Source organism: Leptidea sinapis, chromosome 23 (genome assembly GCF_905404315.1).
Source record: "Leptidea sinapis chromosome 23, ilLepSina1.1, whole genome shotgun sequence".
NCBI classification, from domain to species: Eukaryota; Metazoa; Arthropoda; class Insecta; order Lepidoptera; family Pieridae; genus Leptidea; species Leptidea sinapis.
Genome location: NC_066287.1, coordinates 7695510 through 7718701, shown reverse-complemented (window position 1 = coordinate 7718701; position 23192 = coordinate 7695510). Strand labels below are relative to the sequence as shown.

The 23192-nt window shown below is 33.6% G+C and overlaps 2 protein-coding genes and 1 long non-coding RNA gene across 5 annotated transcripts in view; 1 reads left to right on the top strand and 2 right to left on the bottom strand.

The window, feature by feature from the left end:
* LOC126971146 (CCR4-NOT transcription complex subunit 1-like) overlaps positions 1–3148 on the bottom strand; it is a 39644-nt gene extending 36496 nt beyond the window's left edge. The window contains exon 1 of the mRNA XM_050817296.1: positions 3080–3148. Within this exon, the coding sequence (XP_050673253.1) occupies positions 3080–3089 (10 nt within the window). The 5' untranslated portion in view covers positions 3090–3148. The remainder of the gene's footprint in view (positions 1–3079) is intronic.
* Positions 3149–3499: 351 nt separating this feature from the next.
* On the top strand, positions 3500–5107 carry LOC126971188 (uncharacterized). Its single transcript, XR_007730847.1, has 2 exons — positions 3500–3716; positions 4247–5107. It is a non-coding gene; the product is annotated as an uncharacterized LOC126971188 (long non-coding RNA).
* Positions 5108–7201: 2094 nt separating this feature from the next.
* The window catches only part of LOC126971173 (aquaporin AQPAe.a), a 72845-nt gene continuing 56854 nt past the window's right edge, over positions 7202–23192 (bottom strand). For all 3 annotated transcript variants that reach the window (XM_050817340.1, XM_050817341.1, XM_050817342.1), the window contains exons 5-7: positions 12974–13138; positions 9161–9289; positions 7202–8032 (exon numbers count right to left, since the gene is read on the bottom strand). In XM_050817340.1, coding sequence (XP_050673297.1) covers positions 7994–8032; positions 9161–9289; positions 12974–13138 — 333 coding nt within the window. In that variant the 3' untranslated portion in view covers positions 7202–7993. The remainder of the gene's footprint in view (positions 8033–9160; positions 9290–12973; positions 13139–23192) is intronic.

Genomic DNA, 23192 nt, shown 5'->3' with positions numbered 1-23192 from the left:
TGTATTGTTTACTACCACAACCATAAAGTACTTTTCAATTAAAATATTTACATAATTTTTGAAATATTTCTCTAATAAAAACAATCTATACTATGAGTTTCTAAAAAAATAGGTTTTGAGTTTTGAATGGAAGCCAAACAATATACCTGCTGCTATATTTCTCAGTTAATATAGTTTATTTAGCTAGATCTTCACTAAACTCTAGCTCCCAGTAATGGGACAATAATTTGTCCTCCACAGCAGTGCAATGCATTACTTTCACTATTGAACTTAGACATGCTGTGGTAGTTACCATCCCTGAAAAACTCAAACAATAGTGTGCCTAGGCTGTTAGTATCCTGATTGTGCTTATTTAACATACTGGGAACTCCCGCTGGGGAGGCTCCTTTGCACAGGATGTCATGGATGGCTGATGTAGTATCAGCACCTACTTCTACCATGAAGCAGTAATGTGTAAACATAACTATTATAGCAGAAGGGCGCCATGAAATTATTGGACAAATGAGACTTAACATCTTGTGTCTCAAAATGACAAGCGCAATTGTAGAGCCACTCAGAATTTTTTCAGTTTTTCAAGAATCTTGAACAGCACTGCAATGCAATGGGTTGTTCATATCAATTACCATCAACTAAACATACTGCTCATCTCTTCCCTTATTTACATAAAAAAAAAATTGTGGCTTTCCCTTTAGCCTTTCCTGACCTTAAAAACTCTGAACTTGCACACATTCTACGGAATCCCACTCCATCAACTAAATTTAAAAGTGATTGCACAAAAAGTAGTGTCATTGACTCTAACCAAAATGCCCCTGACACATCAATGCATCTTATACCAATTTGTTTTCAAATTCATAGTTTTTTTTTTATGGAATAGGAGGACAAACAAGCGTAAGGGTCACCTGGTGTTAAGTGATCACCGCCGCCCACATTCTCTTGCAACACAAGAGCGTTGCCGGCCTTTAAGGAGGTGTACGCACTTTTTTTGAAGGTACCCATGTCATATCGTCCCGGAAACACCGCACAAAGAAGCTCATTCCACAGCTTTGTAGTACGTGGAAGAAAGCTCCTTGTATGTCTTAATTTAATCTAATATCTTTAAATGAGCAATTCTTGTATATATATATATATTTATTCTGAATCTCGAAAACGGCTCCAACGATTTTAATAAAATTTAGTATACAGGTAGTTTCGGGGGAGAGAATTCGACCTAGCTAGGTTTCAATATTAAAAAATGTAATTTATCCGTGTTTTATATATATATTATATACACAAGACTATAATAGCTCAGATGGGAGGGACATTGAGTGATCTGGAAAGCAGAAGATCCTGGTTCGAATCCAGATGTCCTATAGTATTTTTTTTCAAGTTATGTACATTCTTAAAAATCCGAGCAAGGCTCGGTCGTCCAGATATTAATTTATAAAATCAGCAACTCTCATGCGATTGTTGTTACAAGAAAGTATTAGGGGCTTCGCACATGGCCGCTATAATGTATATTTACATACATAACATTCCAGGATGTAGAGCTTATAGTATCTTAATGTATGTATATGTCACAACGAGTAATATAATGAATCTTTCCCTTCATTCCATTGGTATATGACTCATATTTGTATTAAGATGTTTTAAGATGTATCAAAATATAAATGTATGTTTTCATATCGCTCTGTATCTTAAAATATGAATATGTGGTAATGCACACTATAGATGCCGTTTGTTGTCTTCTGTTGATTTCTATGGAAAGATGTAATGAGATGTATTTTGCTATAATGTTCATATTATAACTGCCGTATGTGAAGAGCCTTAGCTGTGGTGATTACATACAATCATCCATAAAAATAGAATTTTAGTAACTTTCAGTACATAAAAATGATATTTGAGCTATAAAGAAAAACAATTTGTATATAGCCATTAACCTTGAAGATAAAACCCTTGCCACCAACAAATATTCTTTAGGTTTAAATAAACTTTAGGTTTGCAATTTCTGAAATCCTAGTAACAGAACAATAGAAATGAAAACTGAGATACTAGGGTTGGCTCTAATTGTGTAATTTATATAATCTACAAAAAAATTATGACAATGGAAGATGAAATTATAATTTTTATGTAGAATTAAGCCATGGAAAACTTGATTATATAGCCTTGACTTGCACAAGAAATTACTGCACTTACACAACATGTTCACTTATTTTTGACCACAGGTATGCCATCTAAAGAAAGATGTGGCATTCAACATACAACATGGCATTGTTACATATATTTTTTAACACATGGCACATTGGTTACCTCCTATACAGTTAAAACAGATATTGATTGAAGAAATTAATAATTTGCTTTAATTAGTGATTGTTTAGCAATGGATGATAAAGTAACGAGTAATAACCCTCATCACGTCAATAATGGTACATCCTAGTACCTAACATATGTTTCATAATATAAACTGTGTAAGTACCTTTTTCAGCTTTTTGTTCTGAGTCAATTCCATAGCTTTATAGTGTTAACTTATGAAGAAATTCTTTGTGTTGGTAAGTCACAACCTGCGTCTTGTCTTTCTGGATTTAAAAACACTTAAATTAAATTGTCCAATGCTGATAAACACTCAAGTACCTAGCATCATAAAGTTATTTTCCAATTCACTTGCTGGTTGCAACTTGCACTTGCTATTGCGCAGATTCGTTTGACGAAAAAAATTTTTTTATGAATTGTAACAAATTGAATTTTTATTTTTACACCACTGCAACAGCAAACATTTATAGTTCCCAACAACAATCATTATTACACACTGCAATTAAAATGCTTTTACTTTTTTTTAAATCTGCTTCTTCTCAAGTTCCGACCACAGAACCACAGATGACAGATGTTCCGACCTGGAACAATCAAACGCCTTGCTCATAGCTGGTTCCGTTTTCTCCAGAAATCGCGTCAAGATCACAAAAGCCACTACTAGCCAAAAATGGCTAGTAAATTATATAAATTCTAAGCATAAACAGATACAGAGTAAACTAAAAGCTAATACACCAAAAAATATTCATTGTTACAACGTACGGACAGACAATTCACAATAGCATAAATTTCTTACCTATTTTCATAGGGCTGTCGATTGTCACTCCGTCATCAAAAATAAAAAACAAACACTAGCTGTATCCCCCGCCCTCTGATTATGTAAAGTGACAGCCACAATTTTTGCGACGCATATAGGTTTAAATAGCCTAAACACATGGTCGGATGGTACGGCCGGACCATCGGACGCGGTCCGGTAGCGGACCATATGCGATGATATTTCGCATAGTCCATCGCATAAAATTAATATTATTTTTACCATCCGGACTGTGCGATGGTCCGGCCGTACCAAATCCGATCATGTGTTTTGGCTATTAAACCTATTATTATATTCTCTGCGTAATCTTTTGGCAGCCGAATGACAATAACAAGGGGCGTTAGTGTAGTAGTGTACAGTCCGTTCACAGTTATTTTACCTCTGACAGAAGTCATTAAATGTTTTCTTTATGTTGGTGTTCCTGTCGAGTCGTTCTGTGAAGTTCCTAGCGTTTTTCTTTCATATTTGTGATATTTCATCTGTTAGCATGCCGAAAAGAATTCAAAGTAGCGGAAGAAATATTATACTATCGGTGTGTGATTTCTGTGAAAGAGAAAAAGAAAATATGCTCCTTTAATTCCATTTGGAAATGTTCGTCAACGAGTTGCCGCCATGACAGGTATGTAAATTAGGGCTACCCGTCTATACTCTATAGTATTTTTCCCAATTTTAGTGGAAACTTGATGTCCTAGCGTTATTTTCTCTCACCATAAATGTTATACTGCTTGTTGTAGTTCTTGCGAGTACAGTGACTATCTTGTGATGCTTTTTGTATGTTTTATATTTATAGTAATATAATCAATCATTTGCTTCAATTTGATATGTCCTTTGACATGACAAGTTCTATGTCCTTTATATTTGTCTTTTTAATATATTATATGATTTCATAATTTAATAGAGTAATCATTGTCAATTAGTATAAGTCGCCTTGAGTGGTTTTAATTTGAATAAATAAATAATATAAATGCCAAGCTGACCTCTATTTTTTTAGTTAGAACTACAATTTTCGTTTGGTAGCATTTAATACGATTAGGTAAAAATGTAAATAGGAACATTATTGGTATGAAATAGCTCTCTACATATATACACAGCTATTTTTAATTTAAAATAAAATAGGCTATATAAAATAAAACTTTTTTCCTGTTTCAGGAATATCTGAAAAAACCGTAAGCTCCATAACTAAAGAAGGCGAAGTTGCTGCATCGATTTCTCAAAAAATTTCTACGCCCAGAAAAAAACGCCTCCAAGAAAAAAAATTTTTGGATGATTTTGATCTGTGTGCAGTTCGAAATAAAATACTTGAAATGTATACCGTCAGAAAAGAGGTACCGACCATAGGAAAACTCTTAGCAGAGTTAAAAATTGATATAAATTTTTGTGGAGGTCGTACTACATTATGGAAAATTATACCTACCTACGAAAAAATGCTGTGCGAAACTCTATTTCACTATTTCTTGTGAGAAATTGAAATATTGTGAAAAACGTTTGATAGCTATGAATGACAGGTAGCCTAAAACGCAAATAGATTACTTTATTTCCGATTAAGATAATTATCCGGATGAATATATTGTGGTTATTACTGTGTAACTAATACAATAACAAATGACAGCTTACAATTAATACACTAAACGTGCTTTTGTAGGATAAAAAGTAGCAACTCGTAAATGGGTTGGTTATTCTTTGGTACTAGTTAAATACTATTGATCAGCTTACACATATTTTTTGAGTTATTTTCATATTGTAATTATTATCATTTCGTATCTTACTGAACAGTTTATTAAATTGGAATAACGAACTTCGCTCCTGACGGAAATCTCCCGATCACTTAATTGTTTTTTATTTTAAAATAATATTATTAGATAGGCATATTCTTAAAGATATATAAAGGTATAGTCTTATATTAAATAACAAAGCGAACTGAAATTAATATGATAAGATAGGTATAAATAATATTATAAGATAGGTATATTTTTTATCATCGGAATACGAATAATAAAACTATTAAAATAATTTGTCGTATTATTTCTACTCTTCACCCGATACTTTTCATTCACTGCATAAAAACCATTAATTTCAGTCGTTCATGCGTACGATGATCCCCATCTGTACAAATTATCTCATGGTACGAACTGGTTCTCTGTACGCCACATTTGTTAGGAAGTTAGGAAAAATATACTATAATAATAAATATATCACACTGATGTAATTATTATTTAAAATTAACCTTTAAATAACAAAAATTAAAATTTGGTAAGCAAATTTAACTCCAAATATAAATTTAAATGCGTTCAACCGTCCCGATAACAAAAGATCTTATTACAAACTTTACGTTCAAATCATTATATTGTCAGAAAAAATATATCATCAATACCGTAAAATTTAACTTGTCGTTTGAGGGAGTCATAGAAACTAAATATGGCAATATAACGCTCAGGTTAGCTAACCTAACGGCTAGAGGTAAAATAACTGTGAACGCACTGTAGTTAGGCCAGCCTAGTGAACATAGAGTAGCTTATTGTTATGGATGCTAGCGAAACTCTTTATGAAGAAAGCGATTCAACCGATTTTACTAAACGTCCAGTCATTGATAGATTGACAGATGACGGCTATAATCTTGTAAAAAGGCTCATCAAACTTAGCCCCCCAAAAAAAATTTTTTTTCTATTTTTGAATTTTCAATATCGCATATCGTTAGTTCGTAGTTTGTTCTTAATTGTTCGCTATAAATAATTGTTTGTTCTTTTGTTGTTTATTTAAAAACAATTAATTAAAAATGGGGGGAAACGCCTACTATTTGGTTCTGGCACTCGCCGGCCGCTGCCGCGGCACGCTACGCTCGGCTCCTGCGTTGTTTTAACTGTTCTAACATAACCTAACCTAACCAATTTTAATGAATTGCAAATTAAAAAAAAAATCTAATAATAAAAATAAAAAAAAATCTGGGGGGCTAACTTTCTTGAGCTTTGTAAAAAACCCAAATAGCCAAAGCCCAAAATCCACTACGTATTAAGTAACTGTTCGCTTTCAAACTTAGTCGGATCATATTTCGTCGCCAATCGCCATACTGTAATTAGGTACTACTATTTCAAACTTAAGTCGAATCACTGCACGTTTCATACAGAATACCTTCATGCGCTGCGGCAGGTTATACAGAAGACAGAGGAATTTAACCAGCCACTATGCTTGGCGTTCATGGACTATGAGAAAGCGTTTGATTCGGGCGGTGCTTCAGTTTCAGAGATCTCTTGTCATTTACATCCATGCTAAAGCTGGTCCTGGAAATATATGATTTAGGCTATCTAGGTATCCATAGACGTAGGTGATGGTCGTTAAAAGCATGCAGAATGCTTGGTAGTTGGTTTGGTTATATCGAATATTTTTCTTAAAACATCCATTCTATGGGCATCCCGCCAGTTTTTGCAAGTGGAGTACTAGCTGCCTCACTGGGTACAGCTGACTGTATGCCACAGGTCTTCTCGTCACTTGTTCAGTTCATAAACTCTCGAAGTTCGTCTGGAAACCCCTATTAAATACACTACCCATATTATGCACCTTTGCAGCTTATACCCATGGGCCGAAATGATCGAGTGTCTACCTACTCAAAATTTGAAAAAAGAATTTATCTGAGATCCCTGGGCATACAAAATATTTTATTGATAGTAAATAAAACATATCACAATATCCAACGCTATGTTTGTACCATTTTTATTACTGAAAGTCAAATACTTCAAATATATTGGCGTATATACGATCTGACAGTCCGATAATTAATGCGTGAGCAATGATTTGTCAATGTGTGCGTTAGGTAGTGGCTTAATATTCAAAATACCTACTAAAGAGATAATTCAAAGCGTGGCTGACTGTTTACTTTTTGTCGATAAAAATCGGTTGCAGTAACAATAGAATAGCTTACCTTGTCTATCTTGCTATATCTACGTTAGAGAAGTTCTTTTTCGCACACTTTGTGAGTCTACTCGCTAGTATGTATTTGTAAGTATCTGTTTGCGTCTGAATAGTTTCACTAATGTTGAATTAATTAAATCACTATTCAATTTTTAACATATTAACTTATGTACATAAAGGCTTTGTTGAAATAAAACAATGTTTTAGTAAAATACATTTATTTGTAGAAATATTATCAGTAAGGATAAACACAGATTAATTTTACAATCGCTAGGGAACAAATTATCGTGGTAGTTTATTTTTTTATATCACACTAATATTATGGTCACTCAGCAGTGTGATTAAAAGTCGAGTAGATAAGTGGAATATTCTGAACTCTGGCTTATCAGTAATTTTAACTTTTATATAAAACAGCCAATGTATACTAAGTATAATTTCAAATAAATATAGTTTCTTTGCTTAATCAATAAATAAGTTAAAAATAATTCAAGTAAAGCATTCAATAAAAAAGCAAAACATCAAACACACATCTTATTCTACAGAAACATTGAGTATATGAAATACATTCATCTTATATCTATAATATAATATAAACTTTAAATATTGGAAGATATGAGATAAGCAATACATTTTGTTATAATTTGCAGTTACGTTCATTATAATTATTTTTTTTTTTGTTGAACTGGCAGTTAAAAGGTACATAAATACATAATTCGTTTTTACTATTGAGCATTAGATTTTATATTCGATATTTGTGACGTGTGGATTTCTTGAGTAAGTATTTATAATTTGGTAAAATTTAGCTCAGAACATTAAAAATTTATAAAAATGATGTATTTATAAACTATAATGATAGTAGGTACATGTACAGATATATTTGAGTGAGATTACATTGCAGTGCCTTATGTTTGTTCGTTTTGTTCGTATCAGCACTATGCTTTTGTAGACAGGTCGTTGGGTATATTATGAGACGTGTTACAAAATGTATGCTATTCACGCCAAATCTTCACCTTTGCCGTCCAATCTCTTCAGCTGAAATCAAATTTCAAGTTTTAATTTCGTATTATAACTATGCCTTCCTCTTGTCTACCGTAATTATTAAACATAAAAAATATATTATATTAAAAACAATAAATATATATATATAAGGTAATATATTAGACAATTTATTTAAAAGTAATGTAATTATAGTAGTGTCTTCGCGCATCAATAGGGCTATAGAAACCCAAGCGCTGTAATGTTGCCAGTATTTTTGGGACAAGTCCTCGTAGTAAGACAGTTTTTCGAAGTAACATCATGTAATCATAATATTACTTATTAATTATTATTGTAAATATAGTTATAAGAATTGTTTTGTATAAATATATAAAACAGTATATTATTATAATGTTTAATCCTATTGACTATCCTATAATTTTAGTAACAGAATGTAAGGTTTACAAAAATTTTAGCTAAGCTAAATACGGGGGCCACAGATGTACTACATAGCAGTATAGAATAATTAAAATATAAAGAATTTATAATCTATGATTCCGAGAGATAATGGTGCCTACTTAGAATAAATATTCTAAGGGTGCCTACAATTAAATTATATCAATCATGTGTCAAAAATGACATTTGATAATTTACGTTCGAGAAGAATGCTTACAGTTTGTTCCACAGTCCACGCTGTATTTGCCAGTCGTCCAGTACGCTTGCAAGAAATACATTAATAAACTTTATGTTTTTGTTACAACAACGATGTATGTGCTTATAAATTATATATTATCAAAAAAAAAATTAAAAGCTAGCAAAATACTCTATAAAATAATGTATTGTTTCTCTATATATATTTGATGATTTCAGGAGTCAATGTAACTTGGATTTTTTATACTGACCTAAGTAGGTAAGTAATAAGGATTAGTTATAACAATTCATTTTCATTTCAGGTTCGCTCCATTTGGTCATTTTGGTGATAATAATATAGATACTGGCGATACACACTAAGGCCCGATTTCGAATTGAAGTAGAACGCGACTAGACACTTTGAACTAAGCTTACGTCTGTAAACGAATTAAATAATTTTCAAATTCAGTAAGTCATTTTTGAGTTAATTCGTTACAGACAAAAAAATCTTTCGTATTTATAGATTATATTAATATCTAAATTCTAGATAGTTACCTCTTTCTCGTCACCAGCAACAGGTCGGTAGCGGGGTGGGGTAATGTTGTCAGCGGGGGGCGCGGAGAATCCGTGAACGTAGAGCAAGGCTGCTGCGACTCCGCCGGCTATCGGGCCCACCCAGTATACCTGACAAAAGAAAAAGTTAAACTCTACTATCCACGCAAACGGTATGGTCCTGACTCCTGGACGTCCAATTAAGAAGCATTAACGATTATAATATAATTATGTGACATTGATAATGTTAACACGAGGAACAAACATAAACTTGTATGCCTACTACTCGCTTGGGTCGAGTTAGTAAGTCTTTTGTTGGGCGATGTATATGCTTCTACAATATGATCCCAGAAAATGTACAAAACAAATGTGTTACGAAATTTGAAAGAATTGTTAAAAACGTTTGTGTGGGAAAGGTTATTATAGCATAAACGATTTTCTTAATGACACCACGGACTGGGAATAAAGCGAACACCCTCAGGCTCTTTAATTATGAATGTTTATTGTACGATACGACGAAAAAAAAAGCCCGCTGAGTTTCTTGCGCCCATTCTTCTCAGGTCTGAGGCAGTCTCTTTTGAATGGGTGGTAGGTTTTGACGTTCAATAAGTGATTTTAAATCCTATTTTGAATAAAAATATTTGAATTTGAATTTATAATATAATAAGGCAAATCGCATAATTTGGCGTTTTACATACAGCGTCGTTCGTTTACAAACACTCCCAGTTATTATATATGCCTTGGGCAAATTGGCCACTCTTTCAATTGCTTTTTTTTGATATTGATAATAATTATTTTAAGATGACTATAAGAAAAAACAGATTGGACAAAGCAGATTTTATTTTAGTAATCAGTTACGATGAAGTCTTTAAATGAGGGTATATTAGATATGAATATACTCTCAATGAAAATAACAAACAAAAAGGTAAAAACATTAAATAATAAGAAAAAAAAATCTTTTTTCAAGTCTGACATTTTCATCATACGGTAAAGATAAAAATTTAAGAATTCAAAGAACTCTATAAAATGAACAGATATATAGGTATATATAGGTACACATAATATATAATAAGAAAAATCAGTTATTTAAGTCTTACATATTTATCATACCTACAAGACATAATAATATTTAAACAAGGGAACAAATTTTAATAAATTTATCTCCGGTTGAATTGACCTGGTATTTCATCCTACAATTTCAGTACTTAAAATAAAGAAATGGCAAGTGCCAGAACCGAATATAGATCCCAAAATCAATTAGACTGTTGCTAAATTTGACGCTCGAGGCGAACGTAGCGTGCCGCGGCAGCGGCCGGCCAGTGTCAGAACCGAATCGGCCAATGTTCACGGGTAGGTTCCAAAAAACAAATTTAGACTGTTAAACATATCTTTGAAATTATCGATTTTTTCTAGAATTTTCTTTGCACAAGTAGAATTTGAACTGTTTTCAATATCATTTTGTGTCACATGCCCACCTCTTGATGCTTTGACGGTTTTCTTGTTTTGATCAGCAGCTTACTTGTTTAGTACTTCAATTTGCCGCGGCATTTTGTAAACGACATTTGAAGTGTCCATATATTATTGCGGCATATTATATAATGACAAGGCAATTTGCCGAAGGCATATTTGACGACCCCGTATGTGAAATGCAAAATCATGTGCGTGCGACACATATTTTAGTTTTATTTAAAACGTTTAAATCAGCAAACATCTCGTAACATGTGTTCAATTCTTCGAGACAATTATAACTTGAGCAGTTACTTCTTAATTCTGAATTTTTTTCTTAGTTTCCCACTTTAACGGTGACCAGCAAAATAAATGCAAACTTGATAAAATTAAATTAATTAAAATAAAAGTTGACCCGTGCGAAAAAATAAACGGCTAAAAGAAATAATCTAACAAAACTATAACAGCTGATGGAGTACTCGAAAATCTATGCACGTAATCCTAAATTGCAATCTGTCAACTTTATAGTTAACTTTACTGTTTCTTTTTTACACGCTTTTTATTAGCGTCACCTTTATGTATGTTTGTTTGTAACCGACTCATTCAACCCACTTAAAACGGCAAGATTTCGTTCAATCTTCGTAGATTTATCTACATTGCTACAGTTATATATGTATTTTTCAATTTGCAAAATATTTTTTGTGTCAAAATATATAATTTTTCCTTTAACGTCAATAAGGCAGGAATTTATATTAATCTTAAATTTCAACCCATATTTTTTCAACCAAAGCGTGTTTTTTAGTTTTTTTAAACTATTTTTTATCATCTTTATTTTTTTAGAAAATTTGTAATCTTCAAATATTTTTCGTAAACATAAGCTTTAAGATGGTGTTTACATCAAGAAATTTAAATTATACCAGTTATGGCTTTTCAACATAAAAGCACCTTCAAGAAAAGATACAGTCATGACATAATAGGTAATAAATAGGTCTTAGGGTCAAATGACGTCACAATGATTTATTAAGAAGCAGGTTATTGCAATAAATTGTATCAAGTTACAGCCGCGTTGATAGTGATTCGTGACTTTAGATCGTTTTTTCTGAACCGTTTGTTCCATTTGAAATATGTTATATCGTGAATAATGAAGTACCTACGCGATATGATATAATTTATGGCTTGAGGAAGCGAAGTTACTATATGCGTTACTATATGCGTTATAGGCGTTATATTAATAGATTATAAATATTACTAGACAGAGACTCGATTGGCTCACATCCGTTCACTATAATCTGTACGAATATACCACGTAGAGTTTGTATCTAGAAGAAGTCGGGAGAATATCGTCTCGCAGATTGGAAGAAGCGGCAGTAAAAACATGGCGTTCAGAAATTGGTTTACGCGTACTTCATAGTAATAGTTTATATTGTCAGTCTATTCTCTTTAGATGTTTTTACCCCAACCCATATATTTGTATGGGTTGGAGTATTTTGTACATAAAAAATGGGTTTGTGGAAAATCGAACTCAATTGCAGATTTAATAGTCACAGTCAGACATCCTATAAATTTTGATTATCTTATCATCTAGAAGAATGCCAAAGGAACTAATTTTAAGATAATCATTTATACGTATAGATGGACTGTGACAGCTGTGAAAACGTCAAAAAATTGAGGTTGACAGTTAACCTGTATTGTGAGCAATGCACGCACATTAACACAAAGTGACATAGATATCGAGAGTGTAAGATGTAGCTTGTCACGCACACTAAAGTAATAATACTGACCTGTTTTCTTCGGTTGTCTAGCACAGGCACCTCCAAACTTTGAAGCCTTTGCGTCATAATGATTTATTCAGGATGTTCCAAGGGCCAAATAGGTTTTAATTTTTCTGCCTTTAACTATTTACTATATTTCTAGACTAGTCGAAAACATAGTACGCTTTTTTGTGAATTTCAATTAATAATTGTGTATTGTGATACATAATGATATCTAGTGACGAGCAGTATATATTGCTGGTGACAGTGACAGGTGGACAGGGTGAAGACGTCTATAAGAGGCTGCAACCGTTACAGCGTTACTCTGTCCGATTTCTCTTCGAATATTAGTCATTGTGTTATTTGAAATTTATTCATAGAAGCTTAATAAATTGATCTATTTCATTTAAAAGTTAATTATTTAGATGTTAGCTTGTTTGTGAATTTTTAGGTGGCATTAAAATTTGTCAATTGTTATAAAAAACCCCTTTTGATTTTACTTCCTAGAATATGTATTGTACTATGTACTATCTATTGCTAGACTCTAGCAGCAAAAAGCGCTATCTAGACGTATAAATCCAAGATAACAAATATATTTTGGTTTGGTTGGTTTATTTACCCAGTGGTCAGCCCATTCGTTGGCGATTAGCGCGGAGCCGAACGACCTGGCAGGGTTCATGGATGAGCCGGTGTAGTCCACGGCGAGCAGGTGGCCCAGCGTCACTGTGAGACCGATGGCCAGAGGAGCGGTGGCCTTGCTGTCTGGTTTGTTTGGATCGCACACCTGTTTTAAAGAATACTTTATTATTATACAGTACTACCTCGAATATACGCAAAATAGCGTTAAACCGCGTAAGCTAAATCTTAGAAGTCTAACGGGCGTTCACAATATACTATATACAGATAGAGATAAATTATTACCCCCTACAGTCAGTAATTAGCTGTCAATAATCTGAAGCTGTCCCAATATACCCGATAAGTCATTCTTATCGCCTTATATTGGGACGCGTGAATTGCAATTTCCATACAAACTAACTAGGAATGGTATACATGGTAGTTTAATACGTTGAATAACGTCATATTATATTAAAAATCGTACACAAATAATAGCTATCGACGGCTTTCTTTCTGACGCCATTTTGGTTACATCTGGAGTACCTCAAGGGTCTCATCTCGGTCCTATATTGTTTGTTTTGTTCATTAATGATGTCTCATCAAATTTCACCTGCAATAGTAGATATCTGTTTTATGCAGATGATCTTACACTATACAGAAAAATTGAAAACGTTGATAAAAAACTATCATTCATTTAACACATTGATACTACTGCTGAAAGAGCAAATCGGATGCCAGGTTTTATCTTCCGAATTTCAAAACCTAAAATAACAAAAACAGCAAAGAGGATGTAAATATTACGTCAAAGAGGCGGGGCCGCCTAAGTAAACTTTGAAATTTACTTTATTATGAAGCGTGCAGAGATTTGACATAAGTTTGAAATATAAATAACAATAATAAAGTGAAGAAGTATAATCCGGCTAAGTTTTAAAACGAACAGTTGCTCAAAACGTAGTGGATTTCGGCTATCTCCGTTTTCTACATGATTGTAACCGTCATCTGTCAATCTATCAATGACTGCACGTTTCATACAAAGCTTTTTTCTGATTCAGAACGTGTTACTTCAATCTCGAGTACGTAGGTACCCATAGTTTACACGCATGACGCGCACATTTTTTGTTTTTTAATTCTTGTTTTGAGTACTGGTTCGAGCGAATGGCCTCGAGTTGCGTAGGTATGCTCTTAATAAATAAAATAATAAGAGTAAAGCCAGTATTACATGCCGTTAAAATAATCAATATCCAAATATAATAAATAACGAATAACACGTTTGTAATGGATTTTTATATAACACTAGCTCACCCGACACACGTTGTTCTATACATTATAAATAAAATACTGTTTTTTTATGAATTTAATAACTTAAGATTCAATCGATCAATCTACATACCCTTGGTAATCAAATGAGAAACTTAGAAAGATATAAAAAATCTAATTAGTTATTCATTTTAAACTATTCTTTAAAATTGATTTCGACGGGGGGGACATCAAAGGAAAAACTTAATTGTTGTTTTCATTTTATTCCGAGCATTTTGATATTTATTCACCTTTTAAACCTTCTCTGGACTTCCACAAATAATTCAAGACCAAAATTAGCCAAATCGGTCCAGCCGCTCTCGAGTTTCAGCGAGACTAACGAACAGCAATTCATTTTTATATAATATATAGATTTCCGCCTTCTTGTATGTACCCTTTTAATAATGCAGTATCGGTCCAATTTGACAACTGTAAGTAACTACGATGGTATTTACCGACACCGTGCAGCATTAAGTAATTATTATGCATAGCTGGAATAAGTCCTTCAATGATTTGTGAAAAAGAAAACGTAAATGTTATTAATAAGCTTTAATCACATTTAAATAATATTTATTTTACAATATATTTTACACTATTGCTAAGCTGGCAACGTTACCTCTTTGTATGGCCAAACTTATCCTTAGGCAGAGGTATGTACCAGATCTAGGGTCACCTGTTAAATCGGTTAGACGCCTGGATAACTCTTTTATGAGTTTTTGTGCCGATGAACGCCAAGGACCCATCGTCTCCACCCCAAAGGGAACAAATATGTATCCATCACCGAGTGATGCATATTTCCTCCGCTTTAGGTTTACGGCAGTTTTCGCCGCTCCACCTCCCGCTCTAAATGTATGTTCAATATGAGAGGGGGCTAGCGTGTCCACACAAGTCGCATCCCACACCAGGGGCTTTCTACGACTCTAAGGAATCAACGTCATGCCATCAGACCTCTTACCATCATCACGTGAAATACCATTCGGATCTAGGATAGCCCGCACGTTGACTGTAGTAAAGATAGGCAAGATAAGCCATGGTGTCTTTAATTAAAAAACAATTATAACTTATTCCATCCATTATCTTTTTGGGTTGTCTGTTGCTGTGACTGTTATCAGCATATGCTAGTTTTATAAGTTCCTGCATGGTATCCAATAAAGTGTCTGTCAATCAATGTAATTTCTGTTCTATTCTTTTGTTTTATTGGTTGTATGTTTCTAACAGCTTCATTTTGTTGTGTTAATGCAACACTGCATGGGCTTAAAACTATACAGACATCTCTAGTACTAAGAAATAAAGAAATATATGTACCGTCTTATTAAGATTACAATGGTGACAAAGTTCCAAGATATAAATAAAGAATAATGTAAATGGATAAATTAGAATGCAACTGTGAACCAGCTGCGGGCTGGCCTTGACTGCCTCGGTATTGTAAGTGAAGTAATCTACCTATATATATAAAAATGAATTGCTGTTCGTTAGTCTCGCTAAAACTCGAGAACGGCTGGACGGATTTGGAAAATTTAGATCTTGAATTATTTGTGGAAGTCCAGAGAAGGTTTAAAAGGTGAATAAATAGGAAAATGCTGCTAAATTAAATAAAAACAACAAATTTGTTTTTCCTTTGATGTGTCCTTAAATAATTTCTATGAGAGAATTTATTGACGCACAGTTTGACAGTTCTGCTGTGAAACAATTTCATTACGACAGCAGGGTGCATATTTTACGAAGTAATTATTGATGTTATGATATATTATTGACAAATTAATAAAAAACATTGTTTTATTTATTATATACAGAACAAATTCTGTCGGGTCAACTAGTTGAAAATAATATTCGTATTCGGTCACCGATAGTTAGGGTTGCCACCTCTTTATACTACACTCACTATTTACTTTTTTGCTCCAAATAGTGATTTTCATTTTTATAATACTACAAATAGGGATTGCTTGTAACTAATTCTAGTAGGCTTCAAGATACATAAGGGTAAATGCTTTAACTTTTTAGCATTAAGTGTAAATGTATACATTCTTTATTATAAAGTCTAAGCTATCGTACAGGCATTATCTATATATAAATTTAAATGTGTTATTAAATAACGTCTCTGTTGTAAATCCTACTACTCCACAGCTGAATATCTAGCCTGGGACTAGATTATGATTATTTTATAGCAATAACAATGACAGTACACTATTGTATTGGTTATTTTTATTAAAGAGAACGCAAAAAAGGAATGTTCGGAGAATCGCTTGAGCTGCTTCTTCTCTCTCAGAGCGGCTTTGTTCCCGAAGCGACGATAGTGTTAGGAAAAACATCAAAAAGAATTCAAAAGGAATCAATTTTGAGGAAATAAATGCATTTTATGCCATTTAATTTACATATTTTAACCTAACTTTGACCTAAATTAATAAAGTGACTTTGATTAGATTTATTGAAGATTTTTTTCGTCGTGCAAATGTCTGAAGCTACTGGGATTCGACCCCAGGATCCCTAGCTTATTAAGGCCAGTAACCATTGGGTCGTATTAGTCGTCAAATAACCCGAATTGCGTGTCTTTAAATCTTTAATAATTTCACATCACCAGACGTATTGATATTGTTATACAAAATTCTATTTAATGTATAATATTTAAGGCTCATACCATGTCGTGCTCGGTACCACAGACCCCTATAATTGACTATAATTTAGTAATTTGGAACTTTTTGCCAGCATAATAAGAATCAAGCGCGTCTTGTATTCTCGGAATTCATCGAGGTTGCAGTTTAGTAACCAAGCTGAGCGATCTCTTAGACTTTGCTCAAACTTTACTTTACGTAAAACTTAGCTGAGTGTAATAAACTGATAAAACGTGAACTTGGCTATCTTAACATAAGCTCAGCATAATTTCAGCTGTCAAATGACTGTAAAAACGGTATTAAGGGTATGTTCCGATTTGCACTGCGACCACTGTAGTGTGACGTCAATTTAGTATACTGTGAAGCCGTTCCTTTATAGCCAGTTATACTGGTTACTATTTAAAAGGGAACGCAATCCCGTATACTGTCAGCCGCATTTTTTGACGCAGCATTCAAATGAGTGTATTAAAGTTTTCTAGTTCATTAAAAAATAACTGTTGTTGGAGTACTGTCAAATTAAAAATATTTGGCATTAAATTGTAGGTATTGTTTATAAAACGTTAGGCACTCGAGTGATTTTAGTACCTTACCTCAAAAACGCCAGTGCTCACAGTAGAATATGGCGGCGATTTATGACATCATATATTCCCCTAGGGTACTGCGGCAGTAAACTGGCAGTCCATAACGGAACGAATTTTTCTACAGTGATAGCACTGTGTAGTGCTCGCAGTGCATATCGGAACATACCCTAAGTCGTTGTAAATTACTGTATTTGTATCAATTTGAGTTCTTTGAATTAGGCGCGAAAACGCTCGCAAGGATCGTACGTCTCTTCAAAGATAACGCGTAATAATAAAACAACAAAAATTTCAAACAACGCGGTGATTATTTATATATATTTATTGTACGTATGTTTCAAATCAAATCAAAATCATTACATTCATGTACGTCAAAGATACTGCTCATAGTTAAGGATTCGACAAGAAGAACAAAATAAAGGACCCCTTCCAGCCAAGCACACCAAATATAAATATTCGTGTATTTTTCTGTTCTTCTTGTAAATTATTGATTATGCTAATTCGTAAGTTACAATACCAGTATTTGCAATAATGCTGGCAAACACGCGACCGTCAGTTGGAATTAGTTTTAATATCCAGGCGTACGCTGTTCGACGCGCCCTTGTTACCTTTTGTGGAACTAATTTTACTAAAAGCTGTCTATTAGCTACAGACAAATAAATATTTATTGTCATTTGGAATGTTAATATATCTCTCAACTATGATTTTAGATATTTAGAATCCACTTTTCATCATTTGTACCGTTTGGTGTCGAGACAATTGGCACGTGGGGCCCAGAGGCGCGGAAAATGTACAAAATACTATCTTCATGCCTCAATAAGGCTACTACGGTTTTGCCGACCCTTAGTAAAATTTTTGAAAAAATAATTTTGAGCCAAATTGCTTACTTACTTTAACTCTCATAAGTTACTTCATTTGAAACAATTTGGGTTTACTAGGGGACGTTCAACAACGGATGCAGGTGTTGAGCTTTTCAAGAATATTTTTGATGCCTGGGATAAATCGCAGAATACACTTGGCATCTTCTGTGATTTATCTAAGGCTTTTGATTGTCTTCAACATTCAACGCTGGTGAGGAAGCTATGTCACTATGGCATAAAGGGAACTGCACTCGATCTTCTGATTTCATAACTAAACAATAGAATTCAGAAGGTCGACGTGAATGGCAGGAGATCTCCTGGGATTCCTCTCAGTATGGGGGTACCACAAGGGTGTATTCTCGGACCGTTCCTCTTCATTATCTATATAAATGATCTTCCTAATCTTATAGAGAAAAAACATAAGGTAGTATAGTTTGCGGACGACACTTCAGTGATTTTCAAAGTGAAAAGAAACCAAGCTATGTATGACGAAGTGAACGATATTCTACATCGTAGTATCTGACATCGTGAATTGGTTTAGCAATAAATTGTTAAATAGCAAGAAAACGAAATATATAAAATTTACCGTGCCAAATGTCAAAAATGTGCAAGTGTTTTGTTAAACGGAGAGGTGATAAAACCGGTGGAATCTACTAAATTTCTTAGCATTACTCTGGATTCCAAAATATTACAATGGGGACCCCATATTAAAGGAATGGCGAACAGAATTAGTTCTGCAGCATACGCGGTTAAAAAAATTAGACAATTAACTGATAGATACGGCGCGACTTCTATACTTTAGTTACTTCCATAGTATCATGTCCTATTGTATATTGCTGTGGGGCAGCGCTGCCGACATTAATACAATATTTGTGCTGCAGAAGAGGGCTATTCGCGCTATTTATAACCTAGGCCCTAAGGAATCATTGAGAGTAAAATTCAAAGAAATTAACATCAAACTGTTGCTTCTCAATATATTCTTGATAATGTAATGTATGTTCATAGGCACATAAGTGAATTTGCGAGAAACTGTCATGACCATAATGTTAACACCAGAAACAGACATAAGCTTAAAATGCCTACTACTTGGCTATGTCGAGTTAGCAAGTCCGTTGTGGAGCGATGAATATGCTTTTACAACAGGATCCCAGAAAATGTTCAAAAGAATTGTTAAAAACGTTTGTGTGGTCTACCACACAAAAGTTTTTTTTACTATAACATAAATGACTTTATTATTTATACCACAGATTGGGAATGGAGCGACCGCCCTCAGGCTATTAAATAATAAGTTTAATTGTACAATGTTATCTGTTACGTTGTAAATGTTACTTTAATTGTAAAACATATTTTTGATGAAAAAAAGGCCACTGAGTTTGTTGCGCCCATTCTTAGGCCTGAGGCATTCATTTTGGAATGGGTGGTAGTTTTTTGACTTTCAATAAGAACTTTCAAAATGTCACATCCTATTTTGAATAAAAATATTTGAATTGAAGGTCGAATGAAAGTCATTGAAGGAACCGTAGTTCTAGAGCATTCTAAAGCAAAGCCTATAAAATAGTGATAATAACTGTACTTCAATGCCCTAAACCGAAGCCCATAGAAGAGTGATGGCAACTGTAGTTCAATGCCCTAAAGCGAAGCCCATAGAAGAGTAATGGGAACTGTAGTAGTTACTTCATTGTGTAATTCACCACAGCATCCTCAGATTCAGTCAAGCAATAATCTTTCATTCAAATTTCTTATCTATAGCTCTCTATACCGAAATTCTCAAGAGAACGGGACTAACTGACGTAGCAAAAACCATAGACTCTAGGAAGTGGAAGTGGGCGGGCCATATTTGTCGTAGGTCCGATAGAAGATGGGGTAAAAAGTTGTTGGAGTGGAGACCACGAAAGAGGTTCAGGAATGTCGGGAGACAGCCAGCAAGCAGTTGGGAAGGACTGGATGCGGAAAACTCAGGACCACACAAAATGGTCTAAAATGGAACTAGAATAGATAATAATAGAATAAATCTAGAATAGACCCTTAGTCAGTATTGGGTAGATCAAGGTTGAAGATATAAAAAAAAAACATAATATGAGTTAGGAATTAGGATAAAATTAATATCTAGGTAGCCCAATAACATATTTAGTCATTTTATATTTAAAAGTAAAGAAACCGTCTACAATATTGTTTATCAAAGAATTATAATTCAACTAAATGTATCTGCTATTTCCGAAAGTTATTTTTAAATACTATCTAGCAGACAATAGGCGAATCAATTGATTTATAGCGAAAATGGTTTCATGAATATTGAAATTGATTTGGCTAATAGCATAGAATTAGAAACAGCCTTTAAGCAGTCATAGTGACAAATGGTTCGACGTGGTCTGCATACATACTTAATATTATCAAGATGGGTATGTGTGGTGTATCGAATCTTGATAGTTTAGAAGCGAATTAACTCCTCACTAACGCGACATTAAATGAACACATGGGCAGAACTACTTAACCGGAATCATAAAAATTACACTAAATACATTATAAACCTGAATAAATAAAGTTTTCATAATCACGGACGAGTAAAAAAGAAGGACTCCGCGCCGTGATATTAGCAAGTGAAGCACCGTTATGCTAGTGTGTGTGCGGTTACGGGGGATACTAGTTACACAACTTTTTCTCCCTTAAATAATCATATATGGCCACAAATACTTATATAGTATCGTTTTAACAATTTTTCACAACGCACGACGGCATTTTTAAAATATTTTATTGAGACGCCAACTGATCTGTCAAAGACGATGACAATTCTCATAATGGCCGCCTATCGGCCTGTAGTAGTGTAAGTGTGTGCGTGGGGCTATGTATTTACACGTTAATCGGCTTGTTTTGGTGCTACACTGTTATGTAAGGTGACACGGAGTCCTTATTTTTTTACTAGTCCGTGTTCATAATATCATTTCAGAACAACCTGTATAGAACGTTATTGCAACCCCACAACCTGTAAGAAATCTAGTAGCCTCGTGCTAGCGTTGGTACTGACACCTACTTCGTGCCGTCTCCCACCACGTAAGGGTGATTAAAATTTTGTTTCCCAAATAATAAACAATAATAATAATATTGACACACTTACAATTATCATGCCCCATTAAACTATAATAATAGTAATATAAAAATAATATATAATAGCCTCTGCTATGGGTTACAAGACAATGATATATTTAATAATAATAATAGGAAGTTCATAATATCAGTGTTAGGAAAATACGTCCTAACGTTTGCTGAGAACTTTCCTTTTTGCGAATCGCGCTGCTGCCTGGTTTGTTATCATTCTACATAGTTAGTTTTAAAGCATTAATATCTCTTTCTTTATTGTTTTTTAAACATTTGTATTGTTATTTTTCTTTTCTTTATACAATGTTAATTGTCATATCTATTGTACTTGTAAAAAATTTGGTGGCAGTTTTTCGCAAATAAAAAAATTATTATTATTATTAATACGATATACTTACTTAAGCATACATAAATACATATGAACATCCATGACTCGGAAACAAACATTCATATTCATCAAATAAATGTTTGCATCCACCGGGATTTAAACCGGTCCCGTCTTTAGCTTTGTAGATAGGGTCGCTAACTACTCGGCTATATCGGTATATACCTACTTTGTTTGTTTGAAAATGTCAATCTTTCAATTATTTACTTTAAAATTTAGAATTATTTTTTTATGATTAATGTTAGATCGTTCTACCCGTGTGTACATTTAATGTCGCCATTATAGTGCTATGCTGTTTATACCGTTATTTTAAATACGAATGAACTTGTGTATCCATTTCTGAAGATATTTTTTGAGAAAAAATAAACAAATAAAAAACATATTGTGTTTGTTCGTGTAATACACAGTTTTATTCAGAAATCGCTACAACTTGACCTCGCGTCTCCGAATCGTTCCAGTCCGTGCTACTTCCTCCCAATGGAAGGATTCGCAGTCGTAAATTAAATAGCACGAGGTTGCGTACTTTTGTGTTGCTAGTTTGTCATATTATGGCTTTTGTACGGTAATTATATAAAATTTTAACAGCATAGTCAAATTCAAATATTTTATTAAATTTTGGATATTAACCGCTAGTTGCAGAAAGCATCTTTAAAGTTGCTATTTCTCTAAATACAATACCGTCACTTAATATTCATTTTGACAGTCAAAGATAGCATGTGATATAATGAAACATTAACACTAAGTACGCTTTCTGCAACTAGCTGTAAATCTCTAATTAAACGTCAAAAACTACCACCCATTCAAAAATATTTACCGAGTTCCTTTCCTGAGGACGTTCGCTGCATTTCCTATCTGTGGTATCATTAATCTTTGGCATTTAGAATTTCGTAATACATTTGTTTTGAATATTTTTAGCGATCATGTTCTAAAAGCATATAGGTAGGTACATCTTCCATATTACAGGATCGTTTAGATCAGGTAAAGAAAATTTTATATAAGTAATACCGGTGTAAAAAAAACTATATGTACTTAAATGTATTTCAATTAGCAGTTATACGAAATTGCTTCTTATTTTTTATAGAATAGAGACAAACGAGTACCTATATTGGTAACTTGGTGATAAGTGATCATCAACGCACATCTATCCTGCAACAACATGGGCGTTGCCGGCCTTTAAAAAGGTTTAAAGATTTAATTTACTTTGATAATTACTGAGTTTTATACAAACGTTCACACCATAGGAGTCTAAATGAGAAAGTCCTTGAAGACAGATAGCCGCGTAAAAATGTCCTCACAATTAGGGTTACCTACCACTTAGTAATTTGAGGAGTCATTCCGGACTTTTATCGATCAGGAAACGGTCAGAAAACGAGCGTGCGGTTCACCTGATGTTAAGTGACAA